The 22,107-nt window shown below is 51.9% G+C and overlaps 12 protein-coding genes across 12 annotated transcripts; 6 read left to right on the top strand and 6 right to left on the bottom strand.

Moving 5' to 3' along the window:
* Window positions 1-670: 670 nt before the first annotated feature.
* On the top strand, window positions 671-2,725 carry HETIRDRAFT_385021 (uncharacterized protein). The gene is made up of 9 exons (XM_009548928.1): window positions 671-839; window positions 908-1,094; window positions 1,160-1,240; window positions 1,294-1,355; window positions 1,409-1,744; window positions 1,797-1,868; window positions 1,927-2,144; window positions 2,200-2,398; window positions 2,452-2,725. The coding sequence occupies exons 1-9, from the start codon at window positions 717-719 to the stop codon at window positions 2,668-2,670; spliced, it is 1,497 nt and encodes a 498-aa protein (XP_009547223.1). The 5' UTR covers window positions 671-716; the 3' UTR covers window positions 2,671-2,725.
* An 89-nt stretch (window positions 2,726-2,814) lies between these two features.
* On the top strand, window positions 2,815-4,560 carry HETIRDRAFT_440348 (uncharacterized protein). Its single transcript, XM_009548927.1, has 8 exons — window positions 2,815-2,984; window positions 3,043-3,137; window positions 3,199-3,307; window positions 3,363-3,603; window positions 3,659-3,728; window positions 3,782-3,975; window positions 4,029-4,148; window positions 4,223-4,560. Exons 1-8 carry the CDS (start codon window positions 2,859-2,861, stop codon window positions 4,366-4,368), a joined length of 1,101 nt encoding a protein of 366 aa, XP_009547222.1. The 5' UTR covers window positions 2,815-2,858; the 3' UTR covers window positions 4,369-4,560.
* A 259-nt stretch (window positions 4,561-4,819) lies between these two features.
* HETIRDRAFT_16509 (vacuolar H+-ATPase V0 sector, subunit C) lies at window positions 4,820-5,686 on the bottom strand (the record flags this gene model as incomplete). Its single annotated transcript, XM_009548584.1, has 6 exons — window positions 4,820-4,995; window positions 5,053-5,131; window positions 5,191-5,227; window positions 5,290-5,367; window positions 5,425-5,536; window positions 5,605-5,686. Coding segments are annotated over 6 exons (564 nt in total), but the record flags the coding sequence as incomplete, so codon positions are not given.
* Window positions 5,687-5,781: 95 nt separating this feature from the next.
* HETIRDRAFT_169233 (uncharacterized protein) lies at window positions 5,782-6,762 on the top strand (the record flags this gene model as incomplete). Its single annotated transcript, XM_009548926.1, has 7 exons — window positions 5,782-5,822; window positions 5,874-5,925; window positions 5,982-6,066; window positions 6,119-6,283; window positions 6,350-6,578; window positions 6,629-6,688; window positions 6,747-6,762. 7 exons carry the CDS (start codon window positions 5,782-5,784, stop codon window positions 6,760-6,762), a joined length of 648 nt encoding a protein of 215 aa, XP_009547221.1.
* Window positions 6,763-6,900: 138 nt separating this feature from the next.
* HETIRDRAFT_434572 (uncharacterized protein) lies at window positions 6,901-9,126 on the bottom strand (the record flags this gene model as incomplete). The annotated part of the gene is made up of 11 exons (XM_009548925.1): window positions 6,901-7,114; window positions 7,182-7,280; window positions 7,346-7,476; window positions 7,530-7,601; window positions 7,654-7,804; window positions 7,865-7,950; window positions 8,007-8,091; window positions 8,151-8,588; window positions 8,638-8,773; window positions 8,830-8,884; window positions 8,938-9,126. The coding sequence occupies 11 exons, from the start codon at window positions 9,124-9,126 to the stop codon at window positions 6,901-6,903; spliced, it is 1,656 nt and encodes a 551-aa protein (XP_009547220.1).
* Window positions 9,127-9,571: 445 nt separating this feature from the next.
* Window positions 9,572-11,754, bottom strand: HETIRDRAFT_434570 (uncharacterized protein). The gene is made up of 4 exons (XM_009548924.1): window positions 11,380-11,754; window positions 10,781-11,328; window positions 10,477-10,734; window positions 9,572-10,425 (listed from the first exon to the last, which is right to left on the bottom strand). The coding sequence occupies exons 1-4, from the start codon at window positions 11,712-11,714 to the stop codon at window positions 9,641-9,643; spliced, it is 1,926 nt and encodes a 641-aa protein (XP_009547219.1). The 5' UTR covers window positions 11,715-11,754; the 3' UTR covers window positions 9,572-9,640.
* Window positions 11,755-12,017: 263 nt separating this feature from the next.
* Window positions 12,018-14,781, top strand: HETIRDRAFT_33342 (uncharacterized protein). Its single transcript, XM_009548600.1, has 16 exons — window positions 12,018-12,191; window positions 12,241-12,477; window positions 12,531-12,687; window positions 12,737-12,831; window positions 12,884-13,019; window positions 13,079-13,251; window positions 13,313-13,389; window positions 13,450-13,518; window positions 13,581-13,632; window positions 13,691-13,762; window positions 13,821-13,978; window positions 14,041-14,159; window positions 14,213-14,280; window positions 14,333-14,350; window positions 14,411-14,563; window positions 14,620-14,781. The coding sequence occupies exons 2-16, from the start codon at window positions 12,415-12,417 to the stop codon at window positions 14,647-14,649; spliced, it is 1,440 nt and encodes a 479-aa protein (XP_009546895.1). The 5' UTR covers window positions 12,018-12,191; window positions 12,241-12,414; the 3' UTR covers window positions 14,650-14,781.
* A 721-nt stretch (window positions 14,782-15,502) lies between these two features.
* On the top strand, window positions 15,503-15,891 carry HETIRDRAFT_319809 (uncharacterized protein; the record flags this gene model as incomplete). Its single annotated transcript, XM_009548923.1, has 2 exons — window positions 15,503-15,643; window positions 15,715-15,891. Coding segments are annotated over 2 exons (318 nt in total), but the record flags the coding sequence as incomplete, so codon positions are not given.
* Window positions 15,892-16,218: 327 nt separating this feature from the next.
* On the bottom strand, window positions 16,219-17,770 carry HETIRDRAFT_409911 (uncharacterized protein). The gene is made up of 2 exons (XM_009548922.1): window positions 16,891-17,770; window positions 16,219-16,829 (listed from the first exon to the last, which is right to left on the bottom strand). The coding sequence occupies exons 1-2, from the start codon at window positions 16,997-16,999 to the stop codon at window positions 16,357-16,359; spliced, it is 582 nt and encodes a 193-aa protein (XP_009547217.1). The 5' UTR covers window positions 17,000-17,770; the 3' UTR covers window positions 16,219-16,356.
* Window positions 17,771-17,989: 219 nt separating this feature from the next.
* On the bottom strand, window positions 17,990-18,604 carry HETIRDRAFT_319888 (uncharacterized protein; the record flags this gene model as incomplete). Its single annotated transcript, XM_009548921.1, has 1 exon — window positions 17,990-18,604. The coding sequence occupies one exon, from the start codon at window positions 18,602-18,604 to the stop codon at window positions 17,990-17,992; it is 615 nt and encodes a 204-aa protein (XP_009547216.1).
* Window positions 18,605-18,884: 280 nt separating this feature from the next.
* Window positions 18,885-20,959, top strand: HETIRDRAFT_476090 (uncharacterized protein). Its single transcript, XM_009548920.1, has 8 exons — window positions 18,885-19,059; window positions 19,131-19,448; window positions 19,542-19,663; window positions 19,724-19,885; window positions 19,937-20,015; window positions 20,071-20,217; window positions 20,271-20,464; window positions 20,533-20,959. The coding sequence occupies exons 2-8, from the start codon at window positions 19,388-19,390 to the stop codon at window positions 20,809-20,811; spliced, it is 1,044 nt and encodes a 347-aa protein (XP_009547215.1). The 5' UTR covers window positions 18,885-19,059; window positions 19,131-19,387; the 3' UTR covers window positions 20,812-20,959.
* A 300-nt stretch (window positions 20,960-21,259) lies between these two features.
* On the bottom strand, window positions 21,260-21,769 carry HETIRDRAFT_101622 (uncharacterized protein; the record flags this gene model as incomplete). The annotated part of the gene is made up of 1 exon (XM_009548919.1): window positions 21,260-21,769. One exon carries the CDS (start codon window positions 21,767-21,769, stop codon window positions 21,260-21,262), a length of 510 nt encoding a protein of 169 aa, XP_009547214.1.
* Between the last annotated feature and the right edge of the window lie 338 nt (window positions 21,770-22,107).

The raw sequence follows: 22,107 nt of genomic DNA, 5'->3' as shown, positions 1-22,107 counted from the left end.
GCACTCACGAGTACGATTGGAGTTTGCGCGCGAATATATGCATCCTGCGCGTTCCTCGCTCGGGCGTCTTCTAGCGCGCGTTTGTTCCCTCCGGTCAGGTCTCCCAATATGCCCCGGTGCACTTCGATCGATTGTGGCATGGTTACGGCTCGCACAACCTCGCACGGGCCTGTCAAGCTCGTGCCTAAGGCCGAGACTCACAAGATCACGTCTGATCACATCCACGATCGTGATTCGCCTTGGGTATCATAACTGCACTACAGCGATGATATGAATGTCCAGCGAATCAATAAATGTCCAAGTATTAGTGAATCCCACTGTCACCTGGGCTTAGTATTAGCATGTAACTCTGTATGACTCTGTATGTACTGATCATCAGCGCATCAAATTAATGCTGGTATCAGGTGCAGAGCCAATAACGTATCGTTGCCAAAAATATGTGAGGCGGTGTGGAGTAGGTAGCTGCCCTGAGCTGCTCCTTCGCGAGGACGTGCGTCACTGTTCCTGGCCGGCAGACAACGCCGTGGACCCACACCGGAGTCACATCTCGTCACGGCCGGGTGCCACGTTCCATCCCCGCTGAGCCGCTCCGCGCGTCCGCCGTCCGACCGTCGCGCTCTGAGCAAGTCACGCTCCCAAACCTTCTGCCGCATTGAGAGGGATCCTTGACCGAAAACTCTAAGCACAGATACCGAGCGACGCTCGTTCTCTGAAGGATGGACTCGAAGGCTCCGTTCTCCTGGTTCGCAGCGCATGGGGGAATATGCGACACATCTGCGCTCGGCCTGCGCGAGTTCGAAGGGTACGGTCAAGGGGCCGTCGCGCTTCGCTCTCTATCGGTGAGCACTTTCCTTGATTCTCGCCGATGTTCCCCGCTACTACCAGTCTCTGATGAAATACACCACAGGAGGGACATGTTCTGTTCTCGATACCGCGAGATCTCACGCTCTCGACGCGCACATCTGCGCTCCCGACGCTCCTAGGGCAAACCGAATGGCAGAAAACCGACCTCCACAGGGGATGGGCCGGCCTGATCCTCTGCATGATGTGGGAAGAGGCCCAAGGAAGCCTTTCAAAGTGGTCCGACTATCTAGGTATGTGCATCTGCCTCGCGAACCATAGTATAATTGAAGTACGAGCGGAGCGCCGGCGATGGCAGCTTCTCTGCCCGCGTCCTTCGATACGCCGATGTTCTGGAGTGAGGAAGATCTGCTGGAGCTGAAAGGGACGTCTGTGGTAGGTCTGTCGCGTTGAGCTTGTGCTGCGCGATGCGATCTCATCTGCCGTGCGTAGAAAAAATAGGGAAGGACGCAGCTGAGAAGGATTACCGTGAAAAAGTCGTTCCCGTTCTAGAGGTGATTCTTGCCCTCGGTGTCGTGAATTGAAATTTCTACTCATCGTATGGTAGGGCAGGCCAGATATCTTCGGTCATCAGCCGCCGAGCCGGTATTATTCGCTCAAGAATTATCACCTCATGGGGAGTCGGATCCTCTCCCGCAGCTTCAACGTGGAGAAGTGGGACGGAGAAGACGACGAGGACTCAAAAGAACAACACTCGACGGACATGGACGTCGACGAGGACCCCTCGGCACAAAAACCCGATCCAGAGCAGTTCGAAGAGGCCCAGGAAACCTCATTGGTGGACGACGATGACTCTGATGACGAGGGTGAGGATGCAGACTCTTCCGACGTAGCTATGGTTCCGATGGCAGATATGCTCAACGCTCGATACGGGAGCGAAAACGTTCGTCTTTCCGCATCTCTATCAAGTCGGCTTGTTCAAGCTGTTTTGTTAGGCTAAGCTGTTTTATGAGAAGCATGAGCTCCGTATGGTGACTACGAAAGCTATCGCGGAAGGCGAGCAGATCGTAGGCTCTTTGCTGTGTGTTCATTTCATATATCCTCTGAATTCACTTTTGCGCAAAGTGGAACACATATGGCGACCCTCCCAACTCACACCTGCTGCGCTGCTACGGGCACATCGATCTAATACCTCTACCAGGAGGCATCCAAGGAAACCCAGCAGACATCGTCGAGCTCCGCGCAGACCTTCTTGTCCAAAGCGTATCTCAACTGTACGCAGCCGGCGCTGACCGCTCTCCGACCGAACGAGTGGACTGGTGGTTGGAGGAAGGAGGCGAAGAGTAAGGAAATAGTCCACTTGCGTCGACCTTGATGACTCAACTGACGGCGCTGTAGCTTGTTTATCATAGACACGAGCTACGACGTCCCCGACGAACTCATCTCGTTCGCGCGCCTGCTCTTGATGGAAGCTCCCGAGTGGATTGAAGCCAAATCTAAGAGGAAGCTGCCGAAGGCGAAGGTGGACGAAAGAGTGCTAACCGTCGCCGCGGACGTGCTGCAGAAACGCATAGCCGAATACCCCACGACCTCGGAGGTGCGTCGTCTGCGAGTAAAACTACCTGTCCGAGTATCCATGCCATCCCAAAGGAGGACGAGATCCTGCTATCCGAACGTGGAGTCTCCCAACTCTCCTTGAACAAGAGGCACTCGGTGATCGTTCGGTTGGGAGAAAAGCGTATCCTGCAGAACGCGATGGGGAAGGTGCAGGCGAAATTGGGGGCCGCAAGGAGCGGGAGGTCGAACAAAAAACGGACGGCGGACGAGAACGGTGAACACAGCAGAAAAAAGCAGAAGGCCAGGCGGTGAACTATCTCTATTCCGCCGTGTAGTAGGTACGCGTACGTGTGCTTGCTGTGTTGTCGAACAAGTGCTCTGAGCCGGCTCCCGGCAAACGCCGCTGGCGATGATTGAAGCCGAAGCGCTGCAGCTGTGCACCGTCTGCAGCCATCTCTTTCCGCTACAACACTCACGGCCTCAATCCTCTCTGACATTCGATGACTGGTGTTCCAGACGAGGCGTCTCATTCGGAAGAGAGCTTGCACAGCGAGCCGACGTCGACCGCAGCCACCACCCACTCATCAGAACATCCTAGAAACGAGACATCAGCTGCCGCGAACGTAGTATGTTCCCGCCTGCCACAAGCGACGTCTTCTTTCTTGATCATCGTGACACGTATAGACGACCCCTCCCTCTCACCCCCCCGAAGATGAGTTCGCCGAGCCACAGTTGGCTGCGCTGCACGCGATCTTCCCAGATTTCGACGCCGCGCTATTGTGAGCCGTTCCTGCGAGATTGTGCTTACTTGCGTGCGCTCATCTCGTGATGCCGCGCTAGGCAATCGGTGTTGGAGTCCGTCGGTGGGAACCAGGATCGTGCGGTGGACGCCTTGCTGGGCATGAGTGACCCGGACTACGTCCCATCCGCGCAGGAGCAAGCTGCACCGGTGAGTATCCCCTCGTCAACACGAGCGCACCTCTGAATGCGTTGGCTCCTTTCAGAGGTCTCAGACAGAGCTGGACGAGGAATTCGCTCGTCAGTTGATGCTCGAGGAGCAGCAGCAGCAGCAGCAACAGACTAGACCCCGGTGGCAGCCATCCCCGAATGCCCAATCCCGATCCCAATCCCAATCCCAGCCGTTCGCCAACGCGCCCTATGACTCCCGGACGGGGGTTCCTCAAACTGGCCCGCAGAAGGACACTATGGCTGAAGTGCAAGAGCAGTTCAATAAGTTCGCGGAAAGTGCGTCTGTCTGAGGAGCACCTTCGTTAGGAAGTCGCTCACGTGTGCTGGACAGCTGGGAAACGCACGTTCTCGTCTATCGTGTCGAAGGTCAAGGCGAAGGTGCAAGAGTTCGACCAACAGCGGTACGTGGTTTCGCCCAGTCTGACCCCACGCCGTTTCTGACGATCGTTCATAGCAGCGGACAAGGTGCCGCTGGTACCCAGCCGTCGTGGGGGTCTTCGTCGACTCCCCAACCTGAGTATGACCGTCACTCTCAACAAGGTTATCATGCCCCTGCTCGTGAAGAGCCTCGGCCTGTCAGAGCTACATATCCTGCTACACAAGGGTATGACCTGACCACGCCTTCCAGCATTTCCCCGAGTAGTCAAGGTTCGAGATCCTCCCGTTCAACGTATCTAGCTTGCTTACAATCGCATTCGTAGTGGTTTCCTCCACTATCTCAAATGAACCTTCACGCAATGCCACGAGCCCCGCAACCTCAAGTTCTACGGCTACTCCCCCGCCTCCAAATCCCGGCCCGCCTACGGTCAACATAGATCCAAGTTCGCTATCTTACGTGAAACAACTTCGTCGCCGCATTGCTAACGTCTGTTTGTCTGCGCATATTTTTTTCAAGGCAAAGTTGGCTTGCTGCCTAAAAGGCCTGTCCCTTTGATTCGTCCATCCGACCAGTCTGCCGCCCAAAGCCACATCCTCGACGACGACAAATCGGAAGATCTCGAGTACATGGAAAATCCATTCGAGGATCACGAACGGAAGTAGCTTGCTTCAGGGTGCGTGAAGAGGAGGTAAATGGAAGGTATTTATCTGGTCTAAATATTCCCAGAGTTTGGTAGATTTGGAAGTTGTATGTGTGTATGAGTTCGGACCGGTATACCTTGAGGTGTATGAAACGATCTTAGGCTGTAGGTTTTGATGCACGGGCGAACAGATATTTATGTTTGTTGGGCTGGGCACGTAGGTCACACGCAGTCAGTCTTGACTTTGAGGTCGCAATGTGGCCGAGGAATGAGCTTTGTAGTGCAAGTAGAACGAGGAACGGCCAACATCTCTGATAGCTAATTAAGAGACAAGTGGTAACGCCAGTAACGGGTTAACGTTGGCTGCGGCCGCGAATTCGCTCGCTCTGCCAACCATGAGTAGACCAACTGAAAAATTCAAGTGGTCTTCAGTAATGACGTTCAAGCCTGCCAGAGACAACCCAGAGCTCACCGATGAGTCCGAACAAGCCCAGGATACTGCCAAACACCTCGACAATGAGGATTTTGACGAAGAGATTAGGGTCGGCGGCATCTGCGAGGGCGGCGGTAGAGCCAGTGATACCGACCGAGACACCACAGAGGAGGTTGCACATGCCGACGGTCAGCCCTCCCCAAAAAAGTGCATAACCTAGAAGGTGTGAAGATGTAGATGGACACATGACAGTGAGGGAATTGATGGACGCACCAGTGAAATAGTTCGCCTTGGTGTAGAGGAGTTCCTCAGAGATGGACTCCAGCTTCGAAGAGTACACGATACCCATAATCTGCAAGGGTGAGTTTTGAGGATGGGAGATGGGAGGTTAACATGTTCTGCTGTACTTACCACTCCGTATATGGCCACGACTTCGCAGAAAATGACACTAGGCCAGACAGGATGTCTATATGCTATGCGATGGGTGATTTGACGGACAGAAGAACGCACCTAATCAAGTTCTTGGTACGTATCCGAGGTGCCCTCACGCCTCCGCCGAGAATGGATGCACCGGTCACAAAGATTCCCCTGCAGAGACATGGTGAACTCGTCATCTCACCGAGCTTCAAGCTGTAGAACGCGCACCATCCGGCCCCCAACACACTCAACCCGATGCAAAGACCAATCCCCACAGATGCCCACGCGTAAGGACTTGACTCCTCGAGGAACTGTCCTACATTGAATGCCTCCCCAGAGTCTGCGGATGGAAGACAGTAACAGCAGAATTGAACGAGCAAGTCTATCAGCCACGCATAGGGCACATACCAGTGAATAGGAGGTATAATGCGATTATTACGACGAGAAAGGATGGGAGCCCGAAGGCATAGTATTTGGAGTAGAGGCCCATGTGTTGAGCGTCGATGCTCTAAATGAACTATATCCGCCGCTTCGAGTTTGGCCAGTTGTTTACCTCCGGTGGCGTTCGGTGACTTCACCTCGGACATGTACCACCTCCTGAGAGGCCTACATGAATATATTACAAGGTAGTTGTTCTTCAGTCGTGGCACTCGTACCTCACTGAACGCGCTGATAAGAAAGGAAGAGTTTTCGGTGATTATTGTAGGGTTGGATGGTGCCGGAAAGACCGTGAGTTGAACTTCGTCATGAACCGTTGGAAAGTCCAATAACTCCCGGTACTACAGACTCTGCTAGAGAAAATCAAGACGTTCTATAACGACACTCCAGGTCTTTCTCCTGACAAAATAGCCCCTACTGTCGGCCAGAACAGTTCGTCGCCCCATCCGCAAAAATAGACCATGCTCACAGCCAACCCCCGTAGCGGGCAGGATTACGCTTCCTTCTACTATCCTGCAGTTCTGGGATCTTGGTGGACAAAGAGGCATTCGCTCCATTTGGCCAAGATACTATGACGACTGTCACGCCGTCGTCTATGTGATTGACGCGGACGACCGCGAACGACTCAGTGAAGGCTGGGAGGTATTCGGTATGTATGGTTGCTTGCCTCCTCCCGTCTGGTCATCAAGCCGCTGACGATACAAAGGACCCTAAGAAAGCGTCCTGTCATCACCTCAGATTCTCGGCGTGCCTCTTCTACTCCTCGCTAACAAACAGGACAGCCCTCAAAGCCTTTCAGTAGAGGAGATCCGGAATGACTACGAAGACTGGCATCAGCGGAAAATGGAGAGTGCCAGGCGGAGGTATGGTGAAGAAAACGAATTGGAACAGCGGAGAGAAAGGATCGCCAGTCTTGATGTCATGGGCGTTTCTGCGCTTGAGGGGTAGGCTAATTATGCTTCCGTGATCACTCATGGACTGATTGTGGAATCAGGACCGGCGTGCGAGCTGCGGTCGATTGGCTATTCATCAGGGTTCAGAATAGCAGACGTAGGTGTGTGGCAGTTTCTCCTGTTCTCGAGGTTTATGTCTGTGATAACACTTCTTGACAGAGATGAGCGTTCTTAGAGATGTGCTCGAGCATCAGACCGTATGCCTTCGTTCCCTTTTACAGTATTCTCAACCGCGCTATGTGTCAGAAATATCTGGCCGCGCGAGTCAGGGTCTCAGGTCCGCCATACATTGTGTACACACATGCATTACACCCTATACTCCGTTTCTGATCAGCTGAGTAGCTCCTTTAGTGCCAACAATCCTCTCCAATCTGAACCAATCAAACTTCGAGTACAAAACCCGAGATGTAACATCCGATGGCTCGACGTCCTCATCCAGGAAAGGGTAAGAAAGAAATTCCGCATAGAACTGTGCGTGATCCGGGGGGCCGAAGAAAACGAGGTTGCGAATACCTCGGATTTTGTATCTGCGGCCCCCGACACGGATGAGTTTTTGAGTGTCCAAGGAGGAGAGTACTGATAGCGCTGACATACCTGCGATAAAAGTGGAATCGTTCGGTCACAAGCAGGAACGGCCGTTTGCCCGTGAAAAACGCCTGCCTCGCGCGCGAGATATCTTGATTCGTCGAGTCTCTATGCAAGTTTGATCCACAGCTCAATCCGAATGAAGATGCGTCAGTTCGTATTAGTTTACGCACTCTGACAGCACTGTGAACGAAATGCTGCTCTTGCGGAAGTGGTTCCGAACACGGATGAAGTCAAAGTAAGACGGGATGAAGATCACGGTATTGGCACTTTGTACTGCCGATTTTAAGATTGTTGGAAGTATCTATCAGGAGACACGTTAATAGAGTGTTTAAGAATATAGATCATAAACGTCACCTGTGTGATGAAGTATGTGAATCGTTTATCTGGCTCATCTTTGATGTTAGAACAGTCGAATTGGACAAATTTCTGCCGTAGACGAATGAGTACTCGACGATATGCTGTTAAGTATGGGTTATACCTGGTCTAGATCCTCAGGCACCTCCACAGGAGACCAATGTCTGACTGTCCTCATCTTGCCCGCAACATTTTTCAGAGATTGGTTGAACAAACTGCGCGTCTCCGGAGTCTCATATGTAGAGAAAAGGATGCTCTGGCGAAGATAGGCAGCGCTGTTGGTACCACACATCTTTTGTATCAGTAGCTAAATGCTACGCAAAGGAAATGCGTACTGTCCATCGAGATACCAAGGCTTGATTCGTGAGAAATCGGTATCGTGCGAATCTTTTGGTAGTTTGTTCATATGGGACAAGACAAACTATTCGCCACACAAATAAGCGCCTTCGTCTTGTCTCGGTCGGTGAGAAAGCGAACCTCGACATGCTCCCAGTTCTGCATGGTGACAACATCCATCTGATCAAATATCAAGATCTCTATGGATGACAGGAAGTCTGCGTTTCTGACACAGGTACGCCGCTCAGCATTGAGATGACTTCAACAGAAAAGAGAAGAACATACTTGTTTTTTTCAATAGACAAGCGCAGTCCTAATGGGCTTGCTAAAATGATATCACTGGCATAGAACTCTGAGAATAATTTGACGCTCTTCCTCGTCAGCTTTATCCCTACTCTGAAACTGTCATCCATGTTCCCCTTGAACGTCTCGACATGATCTCGCGGGTATGTCCCAGGTTCAGCTGTGGCTAGTTTATCGACTGAGCCTTCTGGTAAGCCGAACTCGTTCCGGAACCGAGCAAGATTCTCTACTTGATAGTTAGGCGCGGGAGTGTGGGTCATGATGGCTTCCAACCATCTGAGCGCGGAAGATCGGAAAGGGAGAAGAATGAGAACAGACGGTCGAGTGAACCCTTGATCCTGGACATTTTCAGGAAGGGTTGTGGAATTTTTTGAGGCATGCGCTAGGCGTTCGTTGTTTTTGAGCACTCGTCGCCGTTTTCTAGGGATAGTGTGAGCAAAGGGTTAGATGGTGATTTGATGGCCCTTACTTCGTGACATGACTTAGGACGTGAAGAGAGGTGGCTTCTCTGACTCTGTTGACAGTTTCAAGCGACGTCTGTCCATAGTAAAGATCACGGTATGTGGGGAGAACAGAGAGTATGTTGTTTTGAAGCTCCACAAGATCTGTGACGACAACGAAGTTCAATACACAGACCCGAGAGCGTGAGCAGGAAAAAAACCTGATGGAAGCCTTGCTTGTTGCTGATTGAATGGTATCCGAAGTCGCTCTAAGACCTTTATAATTTATTTGTATTTCATGCCAAATGATCAAGAGCCTCCAAACTCACGGGCGATTCTTTAGAGAGCTCTGGCTTCGAAGTCCCAGCAGGGAAGGATTCAATCACGGTGCCTAACCTGGAGAGTGAAGAATTGGACGATGTCCATGCTCGTTTATCCACAGATTCTCTGGAAAGCTCTGTCAATATTGACGGTTCGGCGCCGAAGTGCGCTTCATAGGTGTCCTGAAAAGCTGCCATATGTTCCCATAAGAAGACTCAGAATGTGACTTGATACAGGCATACCTTCAGATTCAGGTCCATCTTCTATCTCATCTCCCCCCTCGTCAGTTTTGTCGTTTGATTGTTGTAAAACTTCAACAGGGCTAGAAGCCTCTCTATTTTCTTTGTGTTCTTGAACTTCAGAAGATGTTACTGTTTTACGGGCTTGTGATCGCCTCTTATTGAGCTTGAGGGATGGAGACGATTCTTCATATTCGCGCTTGCGCTTTGTAGACCTGGTTGCGGAGACATTCAAAAGGGTCAAGAGGCGGGTAGTTGGTGTGGTATCGTCGTCGGACATGGCTGGGGCTTTTGCTAAAACACAGAACAATTTCTTCGCCGTCGCGGTCATGGAGCACACGTGATCACAATATCGGTCCACGTGCGTATTCACGCGACCGGAACGCGTCAAGCTGAGCGAAGACTTGGAACATTATTAACTTCTCTGTAGTCAAACTAAGTAAAGTATATACAGTAGATATCGGTGTCCCATCTATTGTCCTCTAGCCTCTCGCCATAGCGGTGTCAGCGCTTGAGCAACCGTGTTGGCAGCGACCTCCAAAGAACTCCGTTCCGTTTCGTCCTCAATGGTGTTCAGAAGCCTTCTCGAGCTCCAACGGTCCGGATGAAACCTCCGATGACTCTTTTCGACAAAAGTTTTATACTCTTGCCAACGCATGTGGTCCTTCACTGTCTCGAAGAACTTTTCCACCCCCGCCCAATCCACATCCTCAACTGAGAAAGTCAACGGAGCTGCAAGTAGAGGCCATGGTACAGCCTCAAAAGTCAATGGCTCGTCGGCCGAGAACTTCGTCGCGTCGAAAGTTTCGCAAAGAGTCTTGTAGCGTTCCAGCGCTCGCTGTGACGTCCAGGCACCTCGAGACCATTTCTCTTGCTGTTGTCGGGTTTTCTTCTCATTTTCCCTCCTCCAAGCCTCAGCCTGTTCTCGTCTTTCCCTCTCAAATTTCTCTTGAGCTTCTTTCTGTGCCTGAGCGCGACGATTAATTTCCGCCTGTTGTCGTTTACGCTCCATTGCAGCCTTTCGTATATCTTCCGCTCGTTGTATCCGATCCCGTTCCTCACGCTCGCGTGCTTCCGCCACTTTGCGTTCTCTTTCCAGCTCTTCCTCGTGTGCGCGTTTCGATTCGCGTTCGCGTGCGGCTTGCTCCCATATTGGCCGGTCTCGTTCCAACTCCTCGAGCTTTCGGCGAGATTCGGCGATCGCAGCTTGCCGTATTTCTTCCTCATCAACCTGGTTGACCTGCTCCTCAAGTATATCTAAAGAATTGTTCATACGCTGACATGGGAAATTGAAAAGGCATAGCTCACCATTAGCTGGAGAAGAAAACTCAGGAATGTCTGCCAGGATATCCTCCATGAACGCGCGCTCCCTCTGTTCTTTCCGTAGATGTGATTGTCTTGCGATATTCTCCGCTTTCTTTCGTTCCCTTTCCTTTCGTCTCTCGGTCGCTTCGCGTCGATTCAATTCCGGAGACTGTGTACGCGCCCTCTTCGATGGTTTGAAGCCATTTGAGGAAGAATTTGTAGGGGAGGCTCGAAGGTCCTGGTCTGAGTGACTGGAGCGGCCTAAATGACTATCAGTCTATGAATGATATGTTAGAGTCTAAAATACCTTTGCGTTTTGCTGAAGGCACAGATTGATAGGTGTTCCTAGGCGTAGCTGGTATTGTGAACACCGGATTGATAGAGTCAACCTCCATGCCGTCGTCTACATGTCCGTCGCGAGCATGTCTTCCTTGTGCGTACGCAAGCTTCTCTCTCTTTATTCTTCGCTCAGCCTCAACATTATCGTGCTTTCGACGTGCAGGAGGCCGCGTGTTCAAGGTGCTGGTACGTGGAGGGCGGGGTCGAGAAGAATTTATCAAAATCTCAACTTCGCTTTCGTCGTCGCTAGAGCTGAAATCATCAACAGCCTGACGCCGCTTTTTGGTTGGAATTGTGTCCTGGTCTGTGTACAAGGGTGGCGAGAGCCGGCGCTTGAAGCGGTGGCCGGATGAGCTAGATGAAGCGGATTGAGAGTTTGATGGGTTTTGCGACGTGGTTGGAGGCGGCTCCTTTCGGGTGACGATAGTTATTTCTGGGCTGGCTTGCACGTAGCAATCATACTCAGGATCAAGTTTATAGATGTCCCACTGGTCTTGTGAACACTCTATGAGCTCTCTGGAAGAGATGTCATTGACTAAATATGGCACATGTTTCGTCGAGACGTACCCGCAGATATTGATAACTCTTGGCCACGCTCCTTCATCTTCCACACTTATTCCTCTCCTCGCTCTGGGTACGAATCTCCAGAAACTGTCACCGTCGGGCAGAGTCTCGATGACGACGCGTTTGGGTCGATACAATTCCTCATTCAGGGACAGTTTATCGACATCTATACGGATTTCGCTGGATGCCACGCGAGGATGGAAAGCTGCAAAAGAAAGTATCGTTCCAGGCAGCCGAAGAAGTCGAGCGGTTTGTGAAGGGTCAAGAAGACCTGGCTGTGAACCGCTGATTGACCGAGATGCGACATGGCTGGGTCGCGGAGCACCTTCATGTGCCATGGATCGGACGTGAAGGTGGCGGTTCTGATGCAATATCGATAGTGAGGCGCGTGTAGGAGGCAATATAAACTTGAGGTTCGACTCGTTCGTGCCACACACCGCGTTCCGGTCACGTGTGTGGAGATCTGCTGGAGTCACCAGTAGCGTCTTGGAGTCATCCCCGTACTTCCAATTTTGTCCTAAGTATCGTAAGTCATCAAGCCGCTGATTCGTTCGTAAACTTACTACTTAAGCCGACGCTTTCAGCTATTTTAATACATGTGACCATCTCCCATTGCCATCATGACCAGTCTACGGATATTTCAAGACGAGATCGAGGGAGTACGCAGTCGACAGGCCGCAAAGCACAAAGCTCAGATCACTCCTGCCAAGGAGGACAAGGGGCACCATGACAGGGATTCGAAACATATTCCTACCACTCAAGGGAGATACCTAAGGAGTCATACGGACACATCAGACCTCGAGGAGAATATCCAGGTACTTAGGGTAGCACCGAGCATCAAGCCTACACTTACCGTTCGTGAAGACATTTCTTCTTTCAGACGACCAGACACAACACGAATCTGCTCGTGACCTTGTCGCCTCGCTATTAACGGGCTCACGGGGCGAATTCATCTTCCGAATAGGTGCACGTCCAGCTCACAACAAACTCTTTGCTGGCGAGGTTCTCGACGATGGATGGACTGGGACTGACAGGGGCATGACGCAGCTAGATACGCTCGTCATTAACTTGATAAAAACCGTCGAAGAAGTGGGCGGAAAGGCAAGTAGTCGGGTTCGTACGCCGAACGTGTTCACCAACGCAGTATTATGCAGGCATGTGTATTATTCAAGACGACGGACGGTCACCCACGGGCGACAGTATTGCTCCGAATACCTCCACCCAGTGTATCGTTGACACCTGAGGTTAGATGCGCTGTGGTAGGAAACGTGGATAGTGGTAAATCGACTATGCTAGGGGTTCTTACTGGAGGTAAGTCATCTGGAAGGTCTTGGTAGGACTTCCTCAGATTTCGGTGCAGGGTCACTGGACGACGGGAGAGGCCTCGCGCGAGTCGCCTTGTTCAGACACAAACATGAAATCGAGACTGGTCGTACATCAAGCGTTGGCATGGAAGTGAATCTGGGTGATTTTGGGCGCCTACACCAGACTGACTTGCATGTGGTAGATTCTCGGATTCGACACCAGTGGGCAGCCAATACTCTCAAATACTGCAGGCTCAAATGACCCCGACATTATTCGGCGTGGCAAATTGGGTTGGGATCAGATATCTGTACAATCGGCGAAAATCATCACGTTCATAGGTTTGCGATTCCCTCTCCCCCGTAAATGGTCATTGCTCGGCATTAACGAGTGGTGATAGACCTTGCTGGGCATGAGCGGTATCTAAAGACTACACTCTATGGCCTCACGTCTGGCGCTCCGTCCTGTGTCATATTAATGGTGGGTGCGAACGCTGGACTGATAGGCATGTCAAAAGAACATTTAGCTATCGCGCTCGCGCTAAGCGTTCCAGTGATTATCTGTATCAGTAAGGTTAGTAATCCGTCCCTGTGGGTTCTGACGTATTAAAAGAGAACACGTATCTCAACTATAGGTTGACATGACTCCACCAAATAAATTGGCAGAGACTGTGAAACAGGTGGTAAAGGTTCTCAAGAGTCCTGGTTGCAGGTTTGCAATCTATGCCTTCTGTATACAGCTATTATAATCCTTCTCACACCTATTCGGAAGGAAAACCCCGGTTTTCGTCAACTCGCAAGAGACTGCGATTGAAGTGTCTCAGGTATATGCTGCGGAACGGTAAATAAAAACTCTCTTTCATTGCATACTTGCTTGCGGCTGACGCTGACACGGCAACGAAGAATATGCCCCATTTTCCAAATATCGAACGTAACTGGGGCAGGATTAGAATTTGTGAGTAATCATTTCTATTCAAACTAGCCATTCTGTCGGCTAACCTTGAGTTTTGCAGATGCGCACCTTTCTCAATCTTCTCTCGCCAAGTGAGGATGAAGAAAGATTTGACGTTGCTCAACCACTTGAAGTACGTAGGATCGAGCTTGCCTTCCGAGACATATCACTCACCGTGATTGTATACGTAGTATTCTGTGACCGACATCTGGTCTGTTCCTTATGTTGGGACTGTTGTCAATGGTATCGTGTATAGTGGGATCATCAAGAAAGGGGATGCCGTGTTCATAGGACCGGACTCGAATGGCAATTTCATTCCGACCGTCGTCAAAAGTATGCAGAGAAAACGGTATGTCTATCACACTCCTGTTCACTCGCGTTTGCAATAATTGACGATATTTGAGTCAACAGCGTAGACGTTGTCACGGCTGAGGCAGGGCAGACGGTATCCTGTGCACTGAAACGGGTGAAAAGGACCGACGTGAAGAAGGGTATGGTCATCGTCCCAAAAACGGAGACACCACCGCGAGGTAAAGGACACCCCTTGATATATGTGTTATCGCAACTCAATGTGCTCCAATAGCTGTTCGCCGCTTCGAAGGCCAAGTCTTAATCCTGTATCATAATACCACCATGCAGACCAATTATCAAGTATGCATATGTTTTGAATTGCTGAACCATCGAGCTGATTTCTTCCTCTCAGGCTATGCTTCACTGTGGGGTTAGCCCTGTTTCTGAAGGCGGGGTAGTGATTTCGTTATTAATTTTATCATTAACCTAGGCCGTGCGACAGACGGTCAAGATCATTTCCATCAACCACCCGCAAGGATTACTTCGTACTGGAGATCGTGCGACTGTACAATTCGAATTTATTTCTCGACCAGAATTTGTAAAGGAGGGAATGAAGTTGTTGTTCAGAGAGGGGAGGACGAAGGTAGGTCGTTCGTTCTTTGCGCCATACTTGTCGGCGATCATTCACTCTGTATACAGGGTTTGGGTGTCATCACTAGTCTCCTCTAGGACTACGCTAGATTTCCCGTGGCTACTATTTCGTCGCCTATGTTGTAACCTATTCTTGGTCATAGGCTAAAGCGTATGTATTTTGGACATTCATTGTAATGTATTCGCTGTGACGTGGACTCGAAATCCTTTGACCTTTGATGATATCCGTAGAAACAACTTGCTACCGTTCTCGCTTTGGTCAGCTTCATTATTCAAGTAGATGAAGCCTCTTTCATTCGAGAAGTTACTGAACCTGATATGCGCCTGCAGGATATTAGTGTCACAGCCTCATTTCTCACTCAACAACTTTTCTGAAGGCTGGTGCACAGGCGAACTGATCCAAGGGTTGGACGTGACTACGAAATCAGTGATCTGGTGGGTGCGATACATAGACTATGCAATTGCGTGATTTCACCATGGCGTTGCATGTTAGGTACATCATATGGATTTTGTAAATGAGGTATAATCGCTTTGTCCTTTTGCGATGTCGGAGGTACGGAAGCTTGTATAGGGAAATTACGACTCCTTATTTGCAGGGTGCTACAAACGAGGCCATCGTTGTCGCTCCCTTGGTGGCGTCGGTGACATCATCGTGCCAATGCATCGAGGAGACGTCATCCAGGAATGAGTGAGTTGATAAAGCGGTCTTGCCTACGCTGATGCTCAACGTTCAACAATGCCTTTCCCCTCGCTAGCCGTCGGCGCCTTGAGGCCTGTCTCCGTCCGCTTCAAACCTAGTCCTCTATTGAATAAGCTCTTCGTCGTTAACGGAAAGTACGTCCTGGAGTCCGACTTTTTAGCAACGTGGGACAGATTGTAAGTGACCTTCGGTTTGGCTTGCAGTGTTTTGGCCCACTATTCGAGCAGCGGGCACGGCTACGACCCCGAGGTTCTTGAGCTAGAGAAATGGCGTAACCTACTAGCCAAGCAACAATACCAGACTACCGCTCCCGTCGACGACGCGCCAGGTTGGAATGAAGATCTAGCCTCCGACTCCGAAGCCTTCGTCAAGGTAAGCTGCCGCCCGACTCGCCATCTCGAACTCGGACTCACCGTTGAACGTTGAACTACCCTAATTTTTAGGCTGATCGTACGCCGGGCAGCCCGAGCGCAGAACTGGTCGAGCGGACTGTCACCCACGTCAAAGCCAAACACTGCGCCGAACAGCGCTTGGAGGAGACCGGCGAGCACTATGACCAGAATGAGACACCCCGGAACGTGCAGAACGCAGGTGCGAAAACACATGCGGCGGATCAGTGATGAATGTGCGGCTTCCGATTCCCCAGATAGAACATACGTACAGCTAGGCCGAAATCGAAGAAGGTCCGCGGATCTGACGACATGACGTTCATACCTACTCTTTGTTTCGCACTACCGAGTCGCACTTCGACGCCTGGTGGTGCCTTGTACCTTGTTCATACCCAAAGAACCATCCATACCTTTTGTAAAATCGTTTGATGTAACAATCCATCGCATATTGTCAAATGTTGTTTTCATACACCGTGAAAAAATCCGCTTGTACGCACTGTCGTGTGTAATGCGGCACGATGATCTTGATATCCTCGGCATTCTCTCTTCGGACGAATAGATAATAATGAGTACTTAACATTGTTCTTACGGGTAAGTGCCATCATACAGCCGAACCATTCTTCAAACCACGAACGATAGCGATGCAAGCAAGCATATAAAAAACGACATATTCAGTCAAAAAATCTCACCGTCCATCTAGAAGAAATCGCCGAGGCAGTCGCGCGCGGTCGCGGTTATGCACATCAAGTTGATCCACCGTTCGACCGCCGCGATCTCGCTCATGACCATGACCACGACCTGCTTCCGCACGCCTTTCACCGCCGCGTCATTCTCGCACTGCACCGCGTCGAGGTGCACCACGAGCCGGTCCAGGTCCTCAATGTACCGGTGCACGGGCTCGTTTAGCGGCGTGAAGCTCAGCTTCCCACGCTCGTGTTCCGGTATGCGCTTCTCCTCGAGGACACGCAGCGCGGAGATCACAGACGCGGACGTGACGCGCGCGGCATCATGCTGCAGGGTCCACGATGCGCAGCCGATGTCGACCGAGCGCGGGAGCATGAAACTCCGCTTGAGCATCTCGAAATACGCTTGTAGGAGGGAGAGCGTCCGAGATGCGCGCTGCAGATCTGAAGTGAGCATTATTTCCTCGCTGTCCTCGTGCCCGTTCACTTATCAAGGCACGGTGCAGAATCAGAAATCAGGACGTTGATATCAGAGATAGGCCCTCACCAGAAGCAGACACCTCGGAGTACGTCCTGAAACTATCAACTGAGGGTACTAGCCTTGACGATGATAGAACAGTCGACTCGCTAGGGACGTCAATGTGAGACGAAGACATTGTAGCACCAGAGACGGGTTGGGTAGATCGAGGCCGTTCTTGTGTGTCCACGATTGAACTTCGAAGAGAAGGCGTCGGCGTCGGCAAGCGAGGGGTCGGGACCCGTCGAAGAGTGGGTACTCTGGGAGGTATCAAGACCTCGGCCGAGCTATGTGAATCTAGCGGTGTGTATGGCAGATAAACTTGACGGCCTGCATCTGCAATCTGCGCATCTATGGTCCTACCTGGTGAAGGGTTTACGATATTCGTGGGCTCCGGCGAGAGTGGTCGGGAGGCTGATAGGGAATAAGCGGGAGGCACCTCACGAAGCTGAGGTGCTACATCGAAGTTGAGATGCCAGACAGGCGTCCTTGGGTGAGATGGCGATCGGAGCCGGATCGTCGGTGGTGTTGACTCGTGTTCAGTATCAACAAGAGATCCCAGAGACGACGTGTCATCTGAAGAATCAGTAACAAACGAGTAGTGGTCTCCATTTGACTGAGGATGAGTATGTTCGATGTTCGACGTGGGAGATGGAAGGTCGATTTGAACACGAGGCGGCGAGTTGGAGGGGAGAGAGACGGCAGGCGGATAGGCGTCTGGATAATAGATGTCGGGACTGGGCCCTAGCAGACCTGCATGAGAGACGAGGACTTCTCCGTAAGAAACATCTGAGTGGACGGATGAAGCACGGGAATGGGAACGATGTCTTGCATCAATTCGAGAACCAGGTGCTGCCTCCCACATCCGAGAATTGCTCATACTCAGAGCATGCGACGAAGTGAGACTTCTGCTAGACTGTCTACCCCGCAAGACGGGTTCAGTTTCGGGAGGGGGAGTGGAACGATTAGCAAACGGCGTTTTAGGTCGCGGAGGCGTTTCTCTCGCTGGAGACATTTCCATTGCCATGGTTGCCGGGGAAGTAGCGTGCGCCCTCTGAAAGCCATGAAGCGATATCATGGGTGACACCGTTCGGACCCGCAGCGTGGAGTCCGTCTGCTTCAACATGGGTCAATGATAGGACAGTGCAAGCAGGGAAGATAGTAATACCATGTCATGTTTGGGAGGATCCGCAGCGATGCCAGAAAGGCCGTCAGCGATTTTCCTTACTTGGAGGAGGATGTCGGCGCTAGCGGCAAACAGATCGTCTATCTCGTGCTGCAAGCGCCGGTCGTGCTGCTCTTTGACCCTAAACATCTCCATGATGCCTTCCCTGAGACGCTTCTCTCCTTCCGCACGGCGTCCAAGAATGGCATGGATGGAGCGTTCCATGGTCGATTGCCGCTCTGTACACTCTGCAATAGCGCTCATGAGGGCACGTGTGTGAGAGGCTTGGGTGGCCTGTTGGATGGAGGTGGTGCGGGCCACGCGTTCGAGGGCATCCCTTTCCTGAGCGAGTTGAGTGAAGAGGTCGAGAGTGGCCTTTTGGTTGCGGTGAAAAAGGGCCTCCGCGAAAGACATCTCCCTGGAGGCAGTGGGCACACCCGGGTCCGTGGGCAGCGAGGACTGCGAATTTCCGTGGGAGTCAGATGTAGACGGGCCGCCCAAGGTGTGCGAGCTGCTGCCTGTTATCGGTGCGTGGTGAGCAGAAATATGGGGTATGAGGGGAAAGCAGGACGTACTCATGTTTGACGAGGAGACGACCTGGCACCAGGGCGTACGTGGACGATATGAAGGAAGGAAGGAAGGCCTTCGGTGGTAGCGTTTGGAGGCATGGCGCACTTATAACGGGGCGGCGTACTGTCGAGCGTCTCGAACGGTATCCTAGGCCCTCGAAGCTCTTCAACCCGAGGACAGCCAAACGCGAACAAACCGACAGCAGCTGATTCAGCCCCTAACCCCGTCCCAGGGTTCCCCGTGCCCAACCCTGTCCCTCGCTGCCGCGGGATCTCTGCGTCCGTCCTGACCATCTGCCTCCGTTCTGAGTGTGTAGACTTCATGGCCATCTGCGACAATATATGCCTCATCAATCAAATTAAACTTCGCAGCGGGTTCTTGGTAGGCGCACTGAACGCATCCGGACACCTCCGTCTGTCCTCGCTTGTGTGCAATGTGCACCTCTCAGCTATCGGCCCAGTCAGGTTAGAACTGCGATTCTTGGTCACTCACCACCAATCGTAGATCCTGTATCTGAACCCCACGATCTTTTCAGAGATCGATATCGCCAGGCCTGATCCGTACCCAGCGCCGCCTGGCTCCGCTTCAGGCAGTCTTCAGCCTGCTTCTAGCTTTGACAATCCCGCGGACGACCTGCTCGGAGACCATGGGAGTCTTCTCTTTCGCATATCTGCATCGTAACGGCGCCCCGGCCGTTTGTCTCCTGCCTTTTAAATAAAGCGCGAGTCTTGAACAGTTCCCTCAATGCTCTTCTCCTTACGACCAACTTCACGACTATTAACTCATTGAATCATGGGCATCTCAGTAGACACGGCCGAACTTCTCGATCTCTTCCTTGAAACTTTCGCTTTTGGTCAGTCTTCCTGCCCCGCTCTTGTCCACTAGGTTGCTCAGCTTCGGCCGACCGTCACGGGCCTCCTCAACTCGCGATCGCGATCACTTGCAGGCATATTCCTTACGCTCAGCTGTATCACCATACCCGCTCTCGGCTGGTCCCGCAGAGATTGCTCTCGACCGGCAAGATTCCTCCTCCCTGTCGCTTGTTTTATGCTTGTTATAGGGACTGCAGTGAGATTTCCGTCTCTGGATCTTTCTGTATGTCGACATTGACCCCTCCTTCGACACAAGCATGTCATCATCCAATTTATCCGGGTCTTGCGATTCTTCCATCACCCAGACGGATACCCAGAGAATAGTTCGGTTGGATATTTCGAGAATGTAGCTGATCCCCTGTTCATTGCCAAATCTGTACTTTATGGGATTCAGACCCTACTCGGCGACAGCGTCATTGTAAGTGCTTGGATGACTCGTCGAGCGGCTCTGAAACTGATCTGTTTCCAGATCTGGCGCTGCTATATCGTGTATGACAAGCGCTTAATCCTGGTTGCTCTCCCTCTTCTTTTCACGATTCCAGCCTTAAGTAACGACCAGATCATCTGTTCCTTCTCGAATAGCTCCTCATCTTTGCCTTCTAGTCGCAGGGGTACTCATTCTTAATATAATGTCGCACCTTTTACGTGCCGATTTGCCAGACATCGTGAACGATGGCCAAAAAGGGCAGTTTACGAAATGCCTCACCATCTACTTTGTCATGACGCTGTTGATCAACATTTACTGTACCGGTAAAAATAAATCCTGCTTTTCGCCCTCGTCGAGCTGATTTTTTTTCGCGCAGGTGCGATTATCTGGCGTATATATTCGACCAGCCGCTTCCAACGCTTTTTTGGCAAGCTGCGTCCGACCGTCATCATCCTGGTAGAGAGCGGCGCGCTCTACACGTCCAGCATCATAGCTTACCTGTGCACCTACCTCTCAAGCCCGACCAGCGCCGGCCAATGGGCCGCCCTCGACATCATCACCCCGCTCGTGGTGCGACACGCCGTTTCCTCCCCGCGCTCTCCGTCTTCGTCACTGACCACACTCCCGACGTTCACCAGGGCATCGTGTTCTGCCTGATCATCCTCCAGGCAAAGTTCCACCCCGGAAGCTGGGCGCTGGACACGGAGCCCGACTTCATAGACACGACCTCGCCCGGCGTCGGGCACTGGAACGCGCGCGGGTCGCTCGGGAACATGGGCGGCGTCGACGTCGGGTCCGCGCCCACCACGGGCCGCCCACGGACGTCGATCGCGCTGGAGTTCAGCATCCGCGAGCCACAAAAGCGGGACGAGCGCGAGGTGGACTGCGGGGAATCCTCCGGCCACTATTCTTTATGACGCGAGGATGAATGATACTCACTGCCCATACACGACGAATGACGACTGTACAAGAGGTTGCCAGGACGGAAGCCCGTGTGTATGAGTATTTACACGCATGTAATCTATTATCTCGAGGACAGTACGAAATGCCCATTATGACCATGCCAAATCTTGTCCCGCCGCACCTTTGATCTACTCACGAAACATTCAATCGTGAGGTCGTGCGCACAGAAAGATGGATGACTCGCCCAATGTGTTCGTCCCTTCGATAAATGTAACACCCAATTTGAAGTATCCACCAACAGTTGATACCAAAAGTCGAAATGAATGTAGTGCTCTGACATCGCGTTCATGACCCTGCTTCATGTTTTTCATCTGCATCCACTTCTCTACCTTTTCACGCAACACGACATCGTCCAGTATCGCCCTCGATGACAATTCGCCCACCAGGCCTCAGATCTCAGACTTAAGGACACTCAGGGCACAGGAACGCAGAACCGCAATCATACAAAGCCGCGGCACCGGCAGTCTCGCGCGACGAGATCAGAGACAACGAGACTAACCCATCGCAGCATAGCGGCGGCTTCCCGAAACGTCGCTCGCGAAAAACAAAAACGAGCGAACGGACGACGCGGCGGACAATGAACTCACGTTCGAGCGTTCGCGCTTGACGCGCCAAAGGCCGAAGGCCGAAGGGCCCACCGAGGCCGTCCTTCGTTCGTTCGCTCGTTCGCTCGTTCGAAGCCATTCTCTTCGCAAAAAGTGAATCGCAGAAGGCGGCGAAGGCGCCCCACAGGCCGTCAGAATGACGACCGGGTGCTGTCTGACGCGCTCCGACATTGTGCAAGCGGCCTCCAGATGTCCACATGAATCGTCCGTGTTCGTATTTGTAGAGGGAGGTGATGAACACGGCAGTGCCCAGGATTGTTGATACGAGGAGCCGAAGATCGCTTGCCAACGATTGTTCGCTCGTCATTCGCGATTACAATCGGCCAGCCCATATCGTCATGATTTGTGACGTCCGGGTCTCGCCTGTCTAGGGATCGAGCAAGGAGAACTCTCGAGCGAGTGATAGACTGATGGCGCAAGATGCTGATGACGCCATGTCTATTGCTCGCCAGGCTGAATGATAATATTCAGAGCGTAAGTGCTCAAATGACCTCATGCACGCCATGAACAGCCAAGAGCTCTCCAGCTCCAGTCGAGAAGCTAGGAGGTAGGTGTGCGGTGAATCCGCCTACTGCAGAATATGTGGATGCTATGGCTGTGCCCACTAAGAGAAGCCCGCTCAATTGAGTTCCATGGAGGGAGCAC

This window comes from Heterobasidion irregulare (assembly GCF_000320585.1).
Source record: "Heterobasidion irregulare TC 32-1 unplaced genomic scaffold scaffold_06, whole genome shotgun sequence".
Classification (NCBI taxonomy): Eukaryota; Fungi; Basidiomycota; class Agaricomycetes; order Russulales; family Bondarzewiaceae; genus Heterobasidion; species Heterobasidion irregulare.
The sequence above is the reverse complement of the archived record's forward strand: the minus strand, read 5'-3'. Positions and strand labels throughout refer to the sequence as shown.